A 20,000-nucleotide genomic window follows, 5' to 3' on the forward strand; every position below is an offset into this window, starting at 1 on the left:
CCAAGGTGGGCACATCAAGATTTTTGTTTTACTGTAATAGCATAGTAGAAAACATAAGTTCCGTTAACTATATGAAATCAACCAGAAAAGTGTCACAAAATATATCCAGTGGTTTATATTTGAAGATCTTTTTATCAGCATTACAGATGGTAATTTTTTCTTCTTTTCCCAGTTTCATGGGTGGCACCAACTTCTGGGGTGGAACAAAGGAAGATGACTGCTTCCTGGCTCCTAGCTTTGATGACAAAATTCTGGAGGTTGTTGCTGTATTTGGTTCTGCCCAGATGGCTGCCTCTCGGATCATCAATCTACAACATCACCGCATTGCCCAGTGCTCTAGCATTAAGATAACGATCCTTGGAGAAGCTGGTGAGTTGTGTAATCTTTCAGTGACAGATACGTCTATAGCTGTTATGACATAGCTTAGGCTTAGCCTCAAAGTCTAGACTGTTGTGTAATATTATATCACAGAAAATTCAGACACCATCATCATAGGGTTAAAGGTTCATGTTGAACTTTACCAAGTACTTGGACTTCTCTTCTTGCGAGTTTTAAACACTGTTTGGTGATTGCAGCTGGCTTTAGGTTTAATATTTGAAGATAGGACATATAATTTTGAAATAGATGTAGAATTTCAAATATGATAAAAAGATACTCTCTAAACCCAGGATTTGTTTATGTTTCTGTTTTCATTGTTTCTAGGAGAGGAAGGTGTACCAATTCAAGTGGATGGTGAGGCTTGGACACAGCCTCCGGGCATAGTCCGCATCGTACACAAGAATCGTGTACAGATGCTGTGCAGGAATAGGGTAAGTTAGAGCTAACATTTTTGTATTGACCTGATTATAATGTTGTATCATGACAGTACAAGTGTAGGAGGAAGAGATTTTTATTTTGTTTTTTTACTGCTATTGGTTGATTGTCATTTGTAATTATAATAGATGTTATAGGTGTTATTGATACTGCTCTTAGTATTATTAGTTGTGTTTACCTTTGCTTATCAATTGTTGACCCATTAGGACTTAGAAGTGTCTCTGAAGGCCTGGGAAGAGAAGCAGAGAAGCTCAGGTAGCCAGGCAAAGGAGCCAACATTGCTGGCTGATGAAGAGTTACCCGTACTCGCTGCCTTGGCTACTATCGTAAGTATCTTCAGGCTTATGAGATGTAATGGGATTTTCAGATGGAGGTACTAAATTCTTATATTTGTTAATATTTATTAATGATTTTTAAAATTCTATGTCACACTTTTATTTTACTAAAAGAGGTAAAATTACACATAATTATTCCTGTGCCCATAACAGGTGAGCGAGGTCATCAGCACATTGCGGTTGGTGGCAGTGAGCACACCAAACTTAGAAAACCGCTTGAGTGAATTGGCATCATCAGCCTCCACCTGTCTTGAGAAAATTTGGCGTGAGGGAAGGGTCATTGAAGGTGTAAGTACCAGTTGATAGTTGGAAATAATGAAAGCACATCACCTTGTAATACAATAACAAGCAGTTTTATTTTGATGAGGAATAATTTTTTCATATTTTTTACTTTTTCTTTCTTTCTTTCTCTTTTTTTTTTAGGTTGCCAAATTTTAAAAATAGTTTAATTTGTCATATATTTTGAATACAGTACATGGGAAAGAACAGTAAACTAGACTGGTAGAGTGCACTTGCATAAGAGAAGGTGTTCAGTGTTATGAATACATGTATATAGCTTTTTTAAATGTTTGAACTTTTAAAACACACTGCACATATGTATATGAAAACATACTCAAGTGATAATTCAAGTGATGTATGAGAAGAGCATTTCATGTAGTCACAGAGTGAGTCACAGAAGCCTCAAGAAAATATAGGAAAGGCTTTTCTTTCCTGTAAATTAAAATGGCAAATAATGGAGATCTTTTGTAACGTCCTACTTATAAAGGTGTCTTTTTTCCCAGCCAAACTTAAGAATGTTGGCAACAGAACTTGTGAATAATGTAAAGGGTCTACATGCAGAAGTTATGACAATCTTGAAGGAGGAAACACTTGTAAGTACTTTTTACATAAATGCATATGTATTTATACTGATGTAGTGTGTTAATTTCAGAAAAGACTTGAATGTTACATCAAATTTGTTTTATATTCTTAGTACATTTTAGGCAGCATTTGGTAATCCCTTATTTCACTTGGATTTCTATTTCTTGGCAGGTATTGACCCAGACATTAGATGACAGTTTGCGTGGAAATTTAACCCAACTCGAGAACTCACTAAAACATGCTCATGAGAAAGACAACTTGATACACTTTATGTCAGAAGAGGAGGTGAGTCTTGTTCAAATAGTTTTCAAACTGTGTGGGGAAAAAATATTTCATATTTGGATTACTGAAGGAATTATTTCTTTTATGCTGTTGACACCAGAGTTATGTAATTCACTTATCATTCAACAGGGCGAACGTAAAAGAGCACATTCAAAGGGCTTATTCAAACTGAAGTTGAAGCGAGAAGGGCGACGTGGTGGAGTTGAGAGGGAGGTCAGGGAGTGGGGTCCAGATGAGGTGGCAGCATGGCTAGATGCCCTGCAGCTCACCGAGTACAGGGAGTCCTTTATCCGTCATGATATCAGGGGATCTGAGCTCCTTAATCTGGAGCGAAGGTAAGGTGTATTTCTCTTTTTTTCTTTCTCTTTCTCCCATATCTTTCTTGTATTCCTCCAGAACACCTGGAATTAGAGTTAGATTTTTCAAGTTTTATATAGTGGAATATCTAGAGCTTATGTCGAGCAATACTTTGGTTTGAACAAATTAATCTTTGTATTGACAGGGATCTTAAGGAACTTGGAATTACAAAAATTGGCCACATAAAGCGAATCCAGCAAGGTATTCGAGAGATCAAAGACAGTAAGTCTCACAGCTAAACTACTTACATACAACCTGGTCACAAGAATGCTTTATACCTGCACCCTCAGAGGACACCTTTGCAAGAGAAGGTTATGAATATGTTTATGGAAATCTTGAAATGGATCTCTGCCTTTTCTTTCTATGTTTTTCCTTATTTTTGAGTATGGCACTGTTCATTGGCAGAAAAGAAGTTCCTTTATACGCAGGAGGAAGAGATTCCCTTTAAGGAAGTGTGCCAATGACGTTCATTTCTGATTTATGTGATGATTTTCTTGTAAATGTTACATGGCATTAAGATATTGCAGTTTGACTGAAGTGACTGCATTGTGATTTGAAAGGGTTTGAAAGGACAATTGCTGACTGAGAGTTTGTTTTATTTTTTTAATGGGTGTTGCCGAGTTGATAGGAATTTTGTGTTCATGGGTTTAATGATTAGACCATGATAAACTGGTTTTGTAGACTGTACTTGATATTCAAGCCATGCTGTATGCATTTTTTTGTAATGATTTTAGAATTCTGTTATTGATTTTCAGAGAAATTCTTAAATTAGGAAGATATTTTAGATAAATATATCTAATATTTAACAACCATATATCAGAAATTCATGTGGAATATGTATTGAAATGACAAAAACAGTTTCCAGCTGCATTTAAAAGAAATGTGTAATGATTTATAGCCATGAGAAATGCATTAGAGATTTTACTCTTTGTATTACTATTTAGATGTTAGCACTAGTTCTTAGAATGTGAATGACCTTGTTCAACAAAGTGTAATGAACGTTATAGATATGAAAGCCAGTCCTCAAGAACGACTAGGTTGAGTTCAAGCTGTGTAGAAGGATGCTTCATGTCTTTCTGGGATGAGGTTTGGATCTTTTATGATAATTATTAATTACAAGAGCATTATCATCATTGTTTTCAAGGTTGTTTCTTGTTTTATACGTGATTTTCATACCATTCTGTTGTACGATGGAAAGCACGTACACCAGAATTTTAAGTAAGCCTGTTGTAGGGCTGTGATACTGAGTATGATAAATCCACCAGACTTGTTTAATCTTATTTGAAGGAACAGAGAAGGTCGGATGGGGTTGCTCTCAAACATGTTTACATCCTAAGTCACCATTTACAAAGAAATCATATTGAAGTAGAACAGTATTACAGAATTATCTCCACGTAATCACTTAATGTATACCAAAGATTAACTACATTTCTTATTTTTTATTTTTTTATTAGATTTTTTTTTTATTTTTCTTTGTATTTAAAAAGATGTGTCATAAATTTAAGTTATTGATTTAGGTACTGATAAGTGTATAACTCAGAATTTTACGATCAATAATACAGAATATGAAATCCGCAATAAAAGTAGTTTGTTAAAGAGAAATTGAAAGCCATTTTAGGTTTCTGGTGCAAGTTACAGGAACAGTTAATTGTGTGCATAGAAAAGCATCCCATCCAGTGCTGCCATTGTCATCTCAATGAGCCCCTTGAGATTAACTTGAGTCAAGTAGGTATCATCTAAAGGATGGTTTTAAGTTGGGGTTATGCTCCTCTATTTAGAAGTATAGATTTTCAATTGTGTCCGAAGTAAATTCCTAGACATTGCCAAGCTTTCTTGGTCAGAAGTGAGAGTTTTTTGAACTGTCATGGATTTCCTGATTTCATGTGTGCTTCATATGCATCACCTAATTGATATTCCATTTCTTAAAAGATATTCTTTCTAAGTCTTTTACACTTTTTCTTCAGACACGATCAACTTCATTTTGTCTGCATTTTCCATAGACATTGTAAGGAGCTTTATACTGCTAGGTTTAGTTATTGATGGCATATATCAAGAGAGAAGCTGTCGGTATGAGCATGAGGATTAATGCAAGCCTGATGAGAAGACTAATAGGTGTTAATCAAGCAGATTTTCTTAGGTTGTAAGGATTGGGCTGTCATTTTTCTCCCCTCTTTAGGATTAGCTACTTGAGATTGACATGTATTCTTCTAGTCTATTTCAGAGTACAAAACACAAATAAATGGGAAGCTTCCAGCAATAATACTTTGTGAAGGCTGTTTGGGGTCTGGTCCTTGTGAGTTCATAGACGATATCAAAGTGTTTGAAAGGACTAGTTTCTTAAGGAAAGGTCAAGGCACAGATATGTAATAGCTCTCCTCCTTTCTCTATCTCTCTCTCTCTTTCTCTATCTCTCTCCCTCTCTCCCTCCCTCCCTCCCTCTCTCCCTCCCTCCCTCCCTCCCTCTCCCTCTCCCTCCCTCCCTCCCTCCCTCTCTCCCTCCCTCCCTCCCTCCCTCTCTCCCTCCCTCCCTCCCTCCCTCTCTCCCTCCCTCTGTCTCCCCCCCTCTCTCCCTCTCCCTCCCCCCTCCCCCCCTCTCTCCCTCTCCCTCCCCCCTCCCCCCTCTCTCCTGCCCCCCCCTCTCTCCCTCTCCCTCTCCCTCACTACCATTCTCACAGCACACAAAGCTTACAATATACATTTTTTAAAGGCAGAAATGCACAGGAAAGATTGGTGATGCATGGCTGAATACACCTTATCCAAACAATACAAATATATTTTAACTAATTATCCTTACTCGCCTACCTGTTTGTCACTGACCTGCTAAGCGTATGTTTGCCTCAGTAAGAAAGATGAGTAAATTTTCAGGTTAATGGAGATGGGGCTTGATACTTAGGTGCCTTGAAGAAAATAATCTTTTCAAAGAATCATGCAGATACTGTTAAGGGAAAAGAAAGTGGTGATTAAATTCATGGCAGATTTTAAACCTCTCCTTCTTGTTTGAAAACTTGCTAATGGACAGGAATTAGAATTTTCTTATGTAAAAAGATTTTTTTGCTAATAAGGATTCAATGACTTAAAAGTCTTCTATTTGGTATCATGATTGACTTATAGCATCAGTGGAAACCAGATGCAATAGTGTTGTGAAAGAGAGCTTGATGTGTGATTATTTACTGATATCAGAGTTGCCTTAATACTTTTGTATTACAGGTACACCACCAATTTTCCAAGAGTGATTGGGGTAGCTCCTTGATTTTGTGTAATTCTTGTTTTGTGTACATTTACCCCTAGTTTTGTCTTCCATGCAAAGTGCAAGTGTCAGTAGTGGTGTATGATGCTGTAGGGTTATGGGAAGTGCATAATTAGGGTCAGAATTGACTCATTAATGTGTTACAGATTTTTGGTCCTGCAAATCAGATAACCTAGCACAATACTAGAACCAAGGTTGTGGAGAACTTCTGTGGTGGACCCCAAATCCTCCATAAGTCAGATTAGTCCTTTGTGTAGGGTAATGTTTTTTTTTTTCACTTTTCATCATAGATCATTCACAGTTTTTAAATAATTTCACAGTTTTACAGTGATGATTAAAACAGCCTTATTTTATAACTACATTAATTGGATATCAAATATAGAAATACAAATAAACACAAATCATGAACACAAACTCAAAGAAAGTATTGGTGCTTCATTTGCACAAAGTATTATGACTCCAAGGAATAAAGGACAGTAAAGTACTAGTAGCCACAGCCAGGCAAGTTAATCTTCAAACCTCAGCAAACATCTTAATGTTTATAGCATGTCTTGGACTCTCCGTGCACATGTATGTATTTTATACGATGTCTACATCATTAGTTTTAACCTTACTATTTCTCTTGTATTTGAGGAAGATGACTGACATCTTCATCAAAGATATCAGTAGATAATTTGTCATATCAGCCTCTTTTGTCAGTGTTCTCTATTGTATTTGCAGGAATAATCACACAGTTGTAGTACATTGTTATGTAAAAAAGGCAAGAAAGAAAACTTTTTGATCCAGTTTTAAGTAAGGAGAGATTAGGATACTGATGCATAAACACAGAAGAAATGTCTTTTGTACAACACTATTGTCTTCATAAGTGTACATGTTTCCATGTGTGAATGCACATGTATGTGTATGTATACTTTCATATGTATCAGTGTGTGTGTGTGTGTGTGTGCATCCATGCATGTATGCCTGTGAGTGGAAATGTGAGCAATTATGTGCATGACAAAGTTGAATAAGATAAATTCCTATTAACCACACATATGATTTGTAAACATAAGAGTAAGGTGATCTTATTTGTATGGTTAGATGTCAGATGTAGTAACTTTGTGTGTTACCAAAGCACAACTGTAGACATGATAATAGCCAGTGGTGTTGTTTATTTATAAAGTGCCATAGTATAAGGCTATAACACTTTGCTATGTTTGAAGGTGGTGTTCCCTTTTCACCGCCATTAACAAGGCAGCTATAAACCTTTAACATGGGGGACAAGACTGATAGATCTCTTAGTGATTATGTACAAATTGTGTTTTTTTTCCAATTGAAATGCAATTACTTCAGGGATCTTCAGAATATCGCATTCTTTTCTTTCATTTTTGTGATTCACATGAAATTAACGAGACTATTTTTAATACACTTTAACTGTATGCAAAGGAGATATGAGTGTATGAGATATGTATAGTGTAAGTCCTGTGATGGACACACAAATGGGAGATGGGTGGCATTGTAGGAAGCTGGTCCACAATGACCACTTGTAAGAGCATCAGCCTTCCCCCCCTTATGTGGAGGTTCCAACATGTGTATAATTATTCATTCCATTTCCACCCAGGCTCCTTTAAGCCAAGGTTCCACTAGCCAGTCTCAGCCCGAGGCCTTGGGGCACCTCTGGCCACCCTGCCTCCCATAATGGGCACATTACAATTACATTCCCCTGGGCTTTGTGTGTCTAGGCTGGCTTCGAAACATTCTCAGTTGTGTTATGACATTTAAGAAACTTATCAGATGATCAGTGACTATCAATTAGCACTGCCTATGGAAAAATTAGTGGATATTTGCTAGGAATATTCTAGGTCTGGCATCCTTAGTTTCTCAAACAGAACGACAATGCCGGGCCAAAAGGGAGTTGGTCCCTGACTTTAGTCTGGTCCAAAGTCAGATAAGCCTAGTGGAACCCCAGCTGTAAGGCATCACAGTATTATAGATGTTATCAGTAAACAGGTTTTACTGGTAAAAAAGAGAGAAATTTAAAAGAAGAAAAAAGAACAAAAAGTATTATTTTTCTATTATCTAGCCTGTATGCATATTCAGTAGGCTAATTTTTATCTTTATATAATGGCTCTTTTTACATTTATGACACATTTATAATGCAAGAAGTTTGATAAAGAGGATTTTTTTCACTCGAGCCTCTGGAATAACACTGATTTCTAATAGAATACTCATGTCAGGCATTCATACTGTACCGACAACATTAGCTAGGTTCAACTTTCAAAACTTTAGTGAGTTGTTGGTCCTTTTTTGTATTGTCTCCAAGGTGTTACACTGCAAAGCACCTTTATACATGGTCTCAGACCTGTGTATGTGTCTTTATATGGTAGTTTTGAGGTCTCAGCAATGTAGAATCTTTCTATAAAGTAGATGTTTTATGAATAATATAATGTAAATGATCCTTTTAAGATCATTATGTACTTCTAAATGTACCTGTTGGATATATGTGTCAAGTTGTTACCTGTTTGATGTGGTGACTCCAGTTTGACATACCCTGAATCATTCAGTTTTTATCACCTTTCTAAGAGGAAATATTTGATGTAAGAATATGCAAGTTTCCCATTTGCCTTCGTGGGCAATTATCTCTGTATCCATATTTATGTGTGACAATTGTGTTCAATTTCTCACCTAATATGCATTGAACGTGAGAAATTAAATCTCATGGTTTTATGAATATCTCATCTTGATATTACAGGTGTTATTAGGTAAGTGAAATGTTTATATTAATTAATGAAACAGCGTGTACATTATACAGATTAGGCATTAAGACAGCATGGAAGCTGTCAGTTTTAATGTTTCTTGTTCATGATTTCTTTTCCTAATTTCGAACTGAATGGTGAATGAAGTTACTTATGAATAAGTAGATTATTTTACAATTGTACATATAGGTCACAATGATGTTGGTAATAAAACTTACTCATGTTAGATAATGGCTAAGGTGTCTTAGGTTATTTTGATGAATGGTATTTTATAGACCTTTTTTTTTTCTTTTTTACAAGTAGATATTTGGAACTGTTGATGTATCTCATGGTGTCTTTACTGTGGAAGTGTATTCTGTGTGATGTGTCTCTTGTTTTCCTTCTTTTTTTCTTTTGCTTTTCCCATGCATGTGGCATTTCTTTGTTCATGTTTGATGTTAACACAAATCGTAATGCTTTCTTAGGCACTTCGGGAATCGTAGGCTGATGTTGATCAATGTCATTTTTACTCTTACTACAATGCCATTATTTAGAGACAAAACTATAAAAAAAGGAAAAAAAGATGTAATTTACCCTCTCACTCGTCAGTGTACATTCAAAAATATGGTAATGATGTATGTTAATATTCTTAATTTTTATATCATTAACTTCTTTTGTCTCTCATCACAGATCACCAACTCTAGGGAAGGAAGAAGTGAATAATATATTGTTTGCATTGATTACTTCAAGGGAAACAATGTGTTTCTTTGATTGTGATTGTGATTGAGTTTATGATCTTTAACTAAAAAGAAAGAAAAAAAAAAAGAAAGCCCCTTGCATGCTGCATGAGGAAGATGTTAGGTTATGATCTGTGGAGGAAAACTGACATCTCACAAGTGACAAGAGAATTATGAATGTAAAATACAATACCTATGACTGTAATAACATGGCAGGTTTGTGGCAGTTTTACTCCGAGGTTAATCAGGATTGCTAAGAAGTATATTAGCATGTGTATAAGTAATAATTTAAACTTTTCACAACATATCTTGTCAATGAATTATTGATTTACCAAGGGGCTTAAGAGTTGAAGAATAAGTACACGTTAAACCTCATTAGTTGAGCATTCACTGATCCAGTGGCTTCAGCAGCTTGGAATAGGGATAACAATCTGGCATGTCTGCTGCTTGGCCAGTTGAGATGCCACCTTATTTTATAGGTCTACCACAGTTGACTTAAAGAAATTGCTGTAGCATGAGACATTTCACCCCCTAAATATGTCTTCTAAGAAACCAACAAGGAGTACAAGAGGTGTAAATATAGTAAAATATGACAAGAATGTGACATTACATGTGTTACAAAAAGTTTTGATAATGAACAAAAAGTAATTAGTTTCACTGTTTGAGAAATCTGTTACTGTTGACGCCGGATCCTAAGTACTTCAACTTGCTGAGCTAGTGAGGTTTAACCTGTATACATTTGTGTTGGAATATTTGCAGAAACACTGTGTATGTGATACAATTTGTATTTCAAAATATTTTTAGTGTTTTGAAACTTTCCTACATCATGTGTTACTATTACTCATAAGAGAGAAGTTGTGAATGTCATGTGCCAAGAATGTATGAATAAGAGAATGATAATCACAAGTAATTGATTAATCAGATTGTGACTGTGACGTTAGGATTGTCTCTCACCTTATTAATATTTTACCCTTTCTGTTTTAAGTCATGTTGTTATTGTTGTTGTTGTTGTTTGTTGATATCTTGTATACATTTGTAAAATCAACTGTGCTTGTGTGTACCCTAAACCCACAAATGTTCTAGAATATTTTACAACCTTGATAAAAAAAACTACACCTGTGGGATGTGTAAGAGATTTCAGGTAGATTAATCTTCTTTGCAAGGTCAGCATTCTCCACACTGCAAATAATGCTGCTCACAGGCGCACGGACTAAAAAAACACAAGCCAAAGGGTAAGGAAGGTTAATGCGAAAGATACACACTTAAAAAAGACCGTGCTCATTTGGTCATTGTTTTTGACATAATGGTATCCATATTGTTCTATTCTATTTGGACATGTGATGTTAAGACAAAAAAAAATAAAAAATAAAATAAAATAAATAATGATAATATATAAATAAAAGGAAATAAATCTTTCTAGTATGCAAACACATGACTTTTGTTTGTGATAAAAGTATTTGATAAATTTTATATGTACACTTTCATGTTTTTTGATGTGTAGTAAGAATCGCCAACTAAGAAGCGAGGGTAGTCATTGTGATAAGCCCAGTGTGTTATGTATTGCCCATAGTAATAATTATTACATAAAATGGAAGAAAAACATCTTCACTCTTTTCCTAAAGCAGTAGGTTAACATACTAAATTCTCTTGACTTTTTCTTTGTATTGTTTCTTCTAAGTGTTTGTTGCTGTAGTGTGGACTGCATCGGTTACCTTTAAAAATCTTTCTGGCACCAATTTTACAGCAGATTTAGGGTGTGTAATGTAAACTTTTCCTGAGATGCATATAACTAAATTTAGAATTTCATACATTTGAAAGGATGTCAGTCATTCGAGGAAAAAATAGAAATAACTGGAAGACGTAGTAAATTTAATTCACACTATGTGCTGGTTATGCTAGTTAAGACAGAGATCTTTCAGAAGAAATGGAAGATTTTTGTTTGCGCAGATCTTTAAGATTCATTGAACGAGGAGTGAATATTGCTAGTATATGCAGATCATGGAGTGGTGGGTTATTTTTAAGATGGCTTTTGTCTATAGCCACGTTATTATTTATATCCTAAAAAGTTGATACGACATATGATAAATATGTAATTCTTGTGTATACTATCTCGGATTTGTCTCCAGACAAGAAATATATTTTATACCTGAATTGCAAACATGAGGAAAAAAGTTCGGCAACATTGTTCATTACCAAATGGATTGGTGTATTTAGGGTAGTTATACCAGGAATGCAATGTTAGGTGTATATAAGACGTATAGTGCTTACATACGCTTATAGGTTAAGGATCTTTGCCTTTGTGAAGTGTTGCAGATAGGCCCAGAGCTTCTTGAAGAAGTTGCACGAGAAGCTCGGCCTATTGTGGTGACATTTTATGTGAAGTAATAACCTCATTCTGTGGATACTTCCATGTGACTTCAATCATTAGCAGGGAAGATATAATGTAAGACTATGATGATCTACAATTCACAAAGGTTTCCTTATTGTTTCCTTACTAGAGAAAAACAAATAATGATCATCAATCACTGGAAATTTTAAAAATGCATTGAAATATTTTTAAGATTGGCCTTTTGTGAATGGTGAATTTGGTGTATTCTTGATGGAAATTTTCTAAAAATGGATTATCATGAATTTATATGTAGTTACCTACTTATGAATGAATCTTCAAGTAGCATAATACAAGACAAGGCTGTCTTCTATTACTTGACACTCAATCTTGAAATTTTGATTTTACAAAATAATGTGATTCTCCTTTCTCTTCAGTGCAATATATCAGGTGTTTCTGATAAACTCTAGGTGTAATAAGCCTTCAGATGGAACCAATTGGCAAAAATTGGCCAGGATCTTTTTTTCTCTCTCAAATTTGTGTTTTATATATATAATATACATATTTTTCTTTTATGAAACTATTTATTTACCAAAAAGTCAACACAAAACTTTTTATACATGAATATTAGATATATAAAATGTACATTAAGTCTTCTATATTTATTTTACGTTAGTACATGTTTTCTTGAGTCGTAAAAAAATGAATAACAATTCTCTCTTAAAGATTAGAATTGAGAAATGTTTTCTAGTCTCCTTACTGTTCAGAATAGTTTTTTTTAAGGACATTAATATGAAAATATAGCCAAAGGATAATGTAACACAATTTTGTTTATGTAGATAATTTAAATACTATTATCTGTTGTCGCCAAAACATTGTGTAATTTTTTTCTGTCTGTCTCACTTCTTGTGCATTAATACGACATACGCTTTTTCCCTCTGCTGCAGAGAGTGCCTTCCCCCTGCACAAGCCACTCTTACCAATCATTCTCATGTTTTTTCTATTGATTATTGCTATATCATCCATAAGTCCTATCTTTCTAGATGGCCTCAGTCTCACAGGGTGTATAATAATTTTTAAGTCGTCTGTTATCACTTTTTTTGACACTTGTATATTTCTTCAATAAATGTTTTATTCTAAATTCTTGTGTATAATTCTGTATCCTCCATCTTCAACATCATTTTTAATGCAAAGTGAAGAGTTGCATCAGCACACAAAACTTTCTTGCCATTATGAAAGAAAAGAAAAAAAAGTGCTGCTGAGGTTGACACTGATAAGCACATGTGTGTTGGCATATATATATATATATACACACACACACATACATACACATATGTATGTATGCATGTATATATATGTGTATACATGTATATATATATGTGTATACATGTATATATATATGTGTATACATGTATATATATATGTGTATACATGTATATATATGTGTATACATGTATATATATATGTGTATACATGTATATATATATGTGTATACATGTATATATATATGTGTATACATTTATATATATGTGTATACATTTATATATATGTGTATACATTTATATATATGTGTATACATTTATATATATGTGTATACTTTTATATATATGTGTATACATTTATATATATATGTGTATACATTTATATATATGTGTATGTGTATATGTATATGTATATATATGTATATGTATATATATGTATATGTATATATGTATATATATGTATATGTATATATATGTATATGTATATGTATATATATGTATATATATGTATATGTATATGTATATATATGTATATGTATATATATGTATATGTATAAATATAAATGTAAAGATTGTTAATCAGATCTTTAATTACTGGCCTGGGCCCTCCACCAGTACAACCTTTCATGGATCACCTCTGTTTGATTGCTCAGGTTCAATAATTGGGTTTAATGGAAACACTATTACCATTCAGATTTATTATGAAACCACAATACACAAAATACTCAAATTATAAAATAAAAAATAAAATAATGTAACTCAGCAAAAAATATATATAATAAAGAGAATTAAATATCATACGGTTACCCCCTACTTCCGTGCACTTTCTGATTTTGTGACCAATTTGTACCAATGTTCGTAAGTAAATGTTCATTAATGCGACACACGGTATCTCACGTAACGTCCGTGATACTTCTCACTTTCTTCACTGTCTACTACTTTTTCTTTATTTGCCTCCTCCTCTTACTCCTCTCGCCTTCGCCTCACGCCTCATACCTCACGCCTCATACCTCACGCCTCATACCTCACGCCTCATACCTCACGCCTCATACCTCACGCCTCATACCTCACGCCTCATACCTCACGCCTCATACCTCACGCCTCACTCAGGCAGACGGCCGTCTTGTTGACGTGGAACGGCTCTTTTCACTATGCACCAGAAACATTTATGCACTCTTTTGCTAAGGAACACATTTGGAAGTTTATCCCACGTCTTGACCTCTCACCCAGCCTGATTTAACAGTATGGAAACTGGCATAAGAATATCAATCCTCCTTCCTTCATCTCTTCATTATCCAGCCTGATTTAACAGTATGGAAACTGGCATAAGAATATCAATCCTCCTTCCTTCATCTCTTCATTATCCAGCCTGATTTAACAGTATGGAAACTGGCATAAGAATATCAATCCTCCTTCCTTCATCTCTTCATTATCCAGCCTGATTTAACAGTATAGAAACTGGCATAAGAATATCAATCCTTCATCTCTTCATTATCCAGCCTGATTTAACAGTATGGAAACTGGCATAAGAATATCAATCCTCCTTCCTTCATCTCTTCATTATCCAGCCTGATTTAACAGTATAGAAACTGGCATAAGAATATCAATCCTTCATCTCTTCATTATCCAGCCTGATTTAACAGTATGGAAACTAGCATAAGAATATCAATCCTCCTTCCTTCATCTCTTCATTATCCAGCCTGATTTAACAGTATGGAAACTGGCGTAATAATAACCTTTTCCTTAACTCATTCTGCATCCCCTTACCCAGCCTGACTAAATGCAGCAACCGGCGTAAAATTTACCTACTCTTTCGTCTTTCTTTCTGGTCCATCTTCCTCGCTACCTTTCCATCCGTTTCATCTTTCTCTCGCTCCTTCAGTCCTGATTGATTTTCTCATCAGCCAGACTTACCACTTCCTACTATTATAAACTCTGGCGTCAGTCCCTGTGGACCTACCACTTCCACAAGCTTATATTTCGGCGTCAGTCTTACATTCTTGCTTCGTCATGTTTCCTTATCCCTCTACTTTCGTTCTTTCACCCTTCTTTCATTATTCTAACAATTCTACTTTCATTCTTTTCACCTTTCTATCGTTGTTTTAACACTCCATGTGAATTTCTCTAAATCCGTCAATAAATATCTCTTTACCTGACCTTAAACACCGTCCCACATTAATATTAATATAAATGAAGCTAGAATTATAGGAGAAGAGAAAAGAAAGATTTAGCTCAAGTAAGGCAGAGGACGCCAATCCTCGTTCAGGATAGAACCCTGCCTTCACCTTTCCCTTAACCTATTCCCTTTATTTCCTTTATCTTCTACTACACGATTACGCAATCGCCGTGGGGAGTGTTCTGCTATCGCGTCATCTACTGCCGGTACTCCAAAAGGTTGTCATTTTGGTGCCGCTCTCAGGCTGCATCTGTTCTCAGTTCGCTCCTCTGTCATCCTCATCGCAAGATCTTATTCTATACAGCCCCGTCCTAGGTTCCAAAATCTCCGTTATTACCCACCGTTTAGCATGCCACTGATCCTGAATTTTACTTCTACCTATTTTTACATTATTTCTCAATAAAACTTCCTGACCTACTGTCCAGTCAACATCCTTCGCCTTTACGTCCCTTTGCTTCCTTGTCATCTCTTTCTGTTTGTTTTCCGTTTCTTTTGCTATCTTCCCGACAGCCTCTTGTATCTCCCTTAACTCACTCATCCAATCATCAATAGATTCTTCTGTTGAAGAACTTACTATCGGATCCTGAGGTAACTTGGGCTCTCTGCCAGAACTAAATGCAATGGCGAGTATCCCGTGGCTGCATGTGGAGTAGCATTATAATGGGCAACTAAGGCAGCTGTGTGTTCAGGCCATTTCTTCTTTGCTCTTTCATCTACTGTTACTAAGAGCCCGGGCAGCGTTCGACTAAACCTCTCGCAACACCCATTGTGGATGATATGCTGTCGTTCGAATTTTTTTCCACCCCGTAACTGATGCACAACTGTTTAATAACGGAACTGAGAACATTTCTCCCTTGATCGGACAATCATTTATCTGGAGCCCCAAATCTATCAAAAATTTGTTCTTTTAAGATCTTCGCTACGGTTGTTGCCTTTTGGTCTTTAGTGGGAAATGCGAAAGAATAACGACTGAAGATATCCGTGATAATTAAAATATTTCCCATACCCATTCTCTTTTCTAAAACCGTAAAGTCAGTAGCTAACATTTCCCAGGGTTTGCTCGCGTCCAATCTTCCCATCAAAGCATGCGACTTCGGCGTCTCGTCTTTAGCTACGCTACACCTGTCACATCCAGCGACGTATTCTGCTACCGTCGTTGACATTCCTGGCCAGTACCCTCGACTTTTTACTAAACTCAGGGTTCTATTCCTCCCTTGCTGCCCAAACTGATCATGACAGGCGCGCAATAACTGCCCTTGTAACCTTGGAGGCAATACTGGGATGATTTTCCACAAGTTTATTCCCACATTCTTTTTATGCCAAATAATTCCACCCTGTACTCTTAAATGATCTCTTACTCTATACAATTTTCGAAAATCTTCATCTTTTAACCACTCATCCTTCTCTCCCTTAGCCATGTCCCTCTCCAGTAACTGACCAATCCCTTGGAAACACTTCATCTCGTCCTGCGCATCCTTCAATTCCCCTTCCGGCCAAAGCTCTCCCACTTTCGCGTCTTTGGCGACTGCCATTGCCGCGTGTTCTTCATCCGTTTCACTCTCCTCCTCCTGTGTTAGTCTACTTAACTCATCAGCTACTGTATTATCTCTGCCAGGCTTGTATTTTATCATGAAATTAAATTATTGCAAATTATTTACCCACTGACTTTCAACCGCCCCAAGCTTAGAGGTCTCCAAATGACTCAACGGACGGTTATCTGTATAAATAATGAATTCCCTTCCCGCTAAATAATCTTTGAATTTATGGTAAACCACTTCAAAGCTAATAATTCCAACTTCCTTGAGCTATAACTCGACATGTTTCTTTCGGAGTTTAATCTTAGGCTTCTACTGGCGTAACATACCGGACGAATCTTCCCCTCATGCTTCTGTGACAGCACGGCTCCCAGTCCCTTAAAACTCGCATCCGTTTCCAATGTGAATTCCTTCGTGAAATCAGGGCATTTTAACACAGGGGCGGCAATTAACATTTCCTTTAAATCCTTGAACGCTTTCTGACACTTCTCATCCCATTCCCCGACAATGGATCTCCGCGAATCTCCTGACATTAGAGCATGTAGCGGTGCTGCCGTCTGTGCAAAGTGTTTGGCGAATTTCCTATAAAATGAACAAAATCCAATAAGTGCTCTGACATTCCTGACAGTCTTCGGCAGAGGCCATGGCTTCACTGCTTCCACTTTTGCTGGGTCTGGTCACGCCCTCCTCCCAAACCTGGCATCCTAGGTAGGTTACTTTCGATGCAGACAGCGTACACTTTTTGGGTTTAATCTTTAGTCCATTTTTCCGCATTCTTTCCAATAGATCCCTTAATCTATCCACATGTTCGTCAACGGTTCTGCTAAATACAATTACATCGTCTAAATATACCAATAACAGAAATTTTTTTGTCTCCCAGAATCCTCTCCATGTAACGCTGAAATGTGCTTGGACTGTTGGATAATCCCATTGGCAGTCTTTTTAATTCATGATGACCGAAAGGTGTGCTAAATGCGGTTTTATGCTGGTCTTTTGGGTGGACTTCTATTTGGTGATATTCTGCAGCTAAATCGAGTGTTAAAAAAAAAAAAAAACTTTGCACCTGCCAATGCTTCGACCGTCTCATTAATTCTGGGCAGAGGAAACGCATCTCTAATTGTATACTTATTAAGTTGTCGGTAATCTATGCACAGCCTTAAAGTATTATCGCGCTTGCGCACCACGACAACTGCAGCAGAGTAGGGACTTCCGGTCGGGGCGATCACACCTTGTTCGCATAACTTTCCGATATGTTCTTTTACCTCTGGAACCTGATTCGGTGGTATTCGTCTGTACGGTATTCTAATTGGATGCTCAGTTGTCAGTGGTATGTTATGTTGGACACCCGTAGCTGTACCTATTGGCCCACTTTCATTAGCAAAAACGTCACTATATTCTTCTAACAGTCTTATTACTTCCTCCTTTTGATTTGCAGTTAAATGTTCATCAAAGATTTCTATTTCAGGCAACTTCACATGTCCAAATTTAACGCTGCAATGTTTAACTTCCCTCTCTTCTATTTCCTCTGCTCTCGCAACTTTGCCTATCCGCCAATTCCTTCTTAATTTGCATATTGCTTAGATAGGTTTGCTATTAGCGTATACCCCTTCCCATTCTTTACCAGGACCATAGCAGGCAGCGTCACTATCCCGTCAGGAACCCATCCTTCCTGTTGTCCTGTCAGTGGCTCAATCAACACTACCTGGCTTTTTACCTGCCTTAATTGTGGGATCCAGACTGGCACCAATCTCATACTAGATACTGGGATTACCGGTATTTGTGCCTCCCCGGTCAATGCAAACCCCCAGTCTTATTTCAAATGTAATTTGCGGAGTGCCCTCACATCACTTATATAGTCCTTCCATTCTTCCAAGTCAACACTTGTTTTACAGAGACTGTACATTACCGGCCATACTTCCGCCACCTCTGACAACACATCAATGCCTAACAAACAACTGTAACTCTCTCCCACTCTATCACAGACTAAAAATACTGCATCAACCTTTGTCCCACAGATTCCGACATTAACTTGTACACTCCCTTTACACGGTACTATACCACCACCGACTGACCTAATGCTAATTTTAACCGGCTGAAGTTTTATCCCATATGGTCGCAAATGATATTCATAAACTTCCGAACTAATTAAAGAAACTTCCGCTCCCGTGTCACACAACCCAACAACATCTACCCCTTCAATATTTACAGTGACCATGGGGCTGCTTGCTCTCGTGTGTCCCATTTCTATCCTTTTTACCACCGGATAGGTTGCTTCCTGTCCGCGACGCGTTCTTTCACGCTGCTGTTGCCAGGCCCTTTGGGTTGGCGGTCCGTGCTCCCACTGGGCCTTGCTCTTCTTCCGCTGCTGTATCGGCCAGCCCTTTGCGAGTCTCCCCGGACGTAACGTTACCCGTAGTTTCTTCACCTTGAGTCTGCGCGTTCCTTCCATAATATCTATCTCTGAAACTTCCTTCCGGCCACTATGCAATAATATGACCCTTTCTACCACATCTGTAACAAACTCTCTCCCTCTTTTCTTTCACACTGTTTCTTTCATCCGTTCTTTCATCGTCTTTCCCATGATCATCTTTCCTTTGCGTGAAAGAATTCCATTCATGCTCTTTCATTGCTATCCATTCTATCCACTCAGCCAACGAGTCTTCTGGCCTCTGTTCTATCCTCCTCTTAAGCTTCAATCCCAATGCCGGCTCTCTCATATTCCTCGCCACACATTCTCCGATCATTCTACGGTCTATTTCATTTCCACCTTGCTTAAGGCTTTCACTCATCTCCAATAACACGTCTAAAAATTCCCACACACTCCCATGCTTCCCTTGCTTTCTACCTGCCATCCGTTCGTACAAATCCCAAACAGATATTCTTCTCCCATAACCCTTCACCAATTCTTCCATAATTTCTTCTACACTCTGCCAGTCCCGTTTATAATTATGCAGTCTCTCTGCCGCCGATCCCTCTATGTGGTTCATCACAAATCTTACTTTATCCTCCTCATTTGCGACTAACTGTCCCAGTGCCCGGTTTGCCTTCTTGATCCATCTGTCAACATCCCCCTTCCTGTGTAGACCTCTAGTGCTGGATCTTTTCGTATAACGGACGGAGAATTGACTTGCCTCTGCTGAATACGAGCTAAATCTTCTAAAAATTTCCAAAGTTCTATTCCACCTAATAGTTTCCTCATTTTCTACTCTACTCGATTCCGCCGTCGGTAATTCCCAATTTCTAATTTGATATGCACAGCTTCCGTCTCGTTTCCCTGATCGAATTTCTCGATATATCAGAAATATCAAATGCAAGAACAGTAATCCCGCAATTAACCCTAATAACCCGCAAATGT

General features: G+C 37.0%; 1 protein-coding gene across 1 annotated transcript in view; it reads left to right on the forward strand.

Moving 5' to 3' along the window:
* The window catches only part of LOC113830545 (diacylglycerol kinase eta), a 47,967-nt gene extending 35,154 nt beyond the window's left edge, over positions 1 to 12,813 (forward strand). Inside the window, 9 exon segments of the mRNA XM_070113926.1 lie at positions 1 to 5; positions 173 to 369; positions 703 to 809; positions 1,020 to 1,139; positions 1,302 to 1,436; positions 1,931 to 2,020; positions 2,181 to 2,294; positions 2,421 to 2,626; positions 2,794 to 12,813. The exon segment at positions 1 to 5 is cut by the window's left edge and continues 96 nt beyond it. Of these exon segments, the coding sequence (XP_069970027.1) occupies positions 1 to 5; positions 173 to 369; positions 703 to 809; positions 1,020 to 1,139; positions 1,302 to 1,436; positions 1,931 to 2,020; positions 2,181 to 2,294; positions 2,421 to 2,626; positions 2,794 to 2,887 (1,068 nt within the window). The 3' untranslated portion in view covers positions 2,888 to 12,813.
* Positions 12,814 to 20,000: the final 7,187 nt, after the last annotated feature.

The sequence above is a fragment of the Penaeus vannamei genome, chromosome 35 (assembly GCF_042767895.1).
Source record: "Penaeus vannamei isolate JL-2024 chromosome 35, ASM4276789v1, whole genome shotgun sequence".
Classification (NCBI taxonomy): domain Eukaryota; kingdom Metazoa; phylum Arthropoda; class Malacostraca; order Decapoda; family Penaeidae; genus Penaeus; species Penaeus vannamei.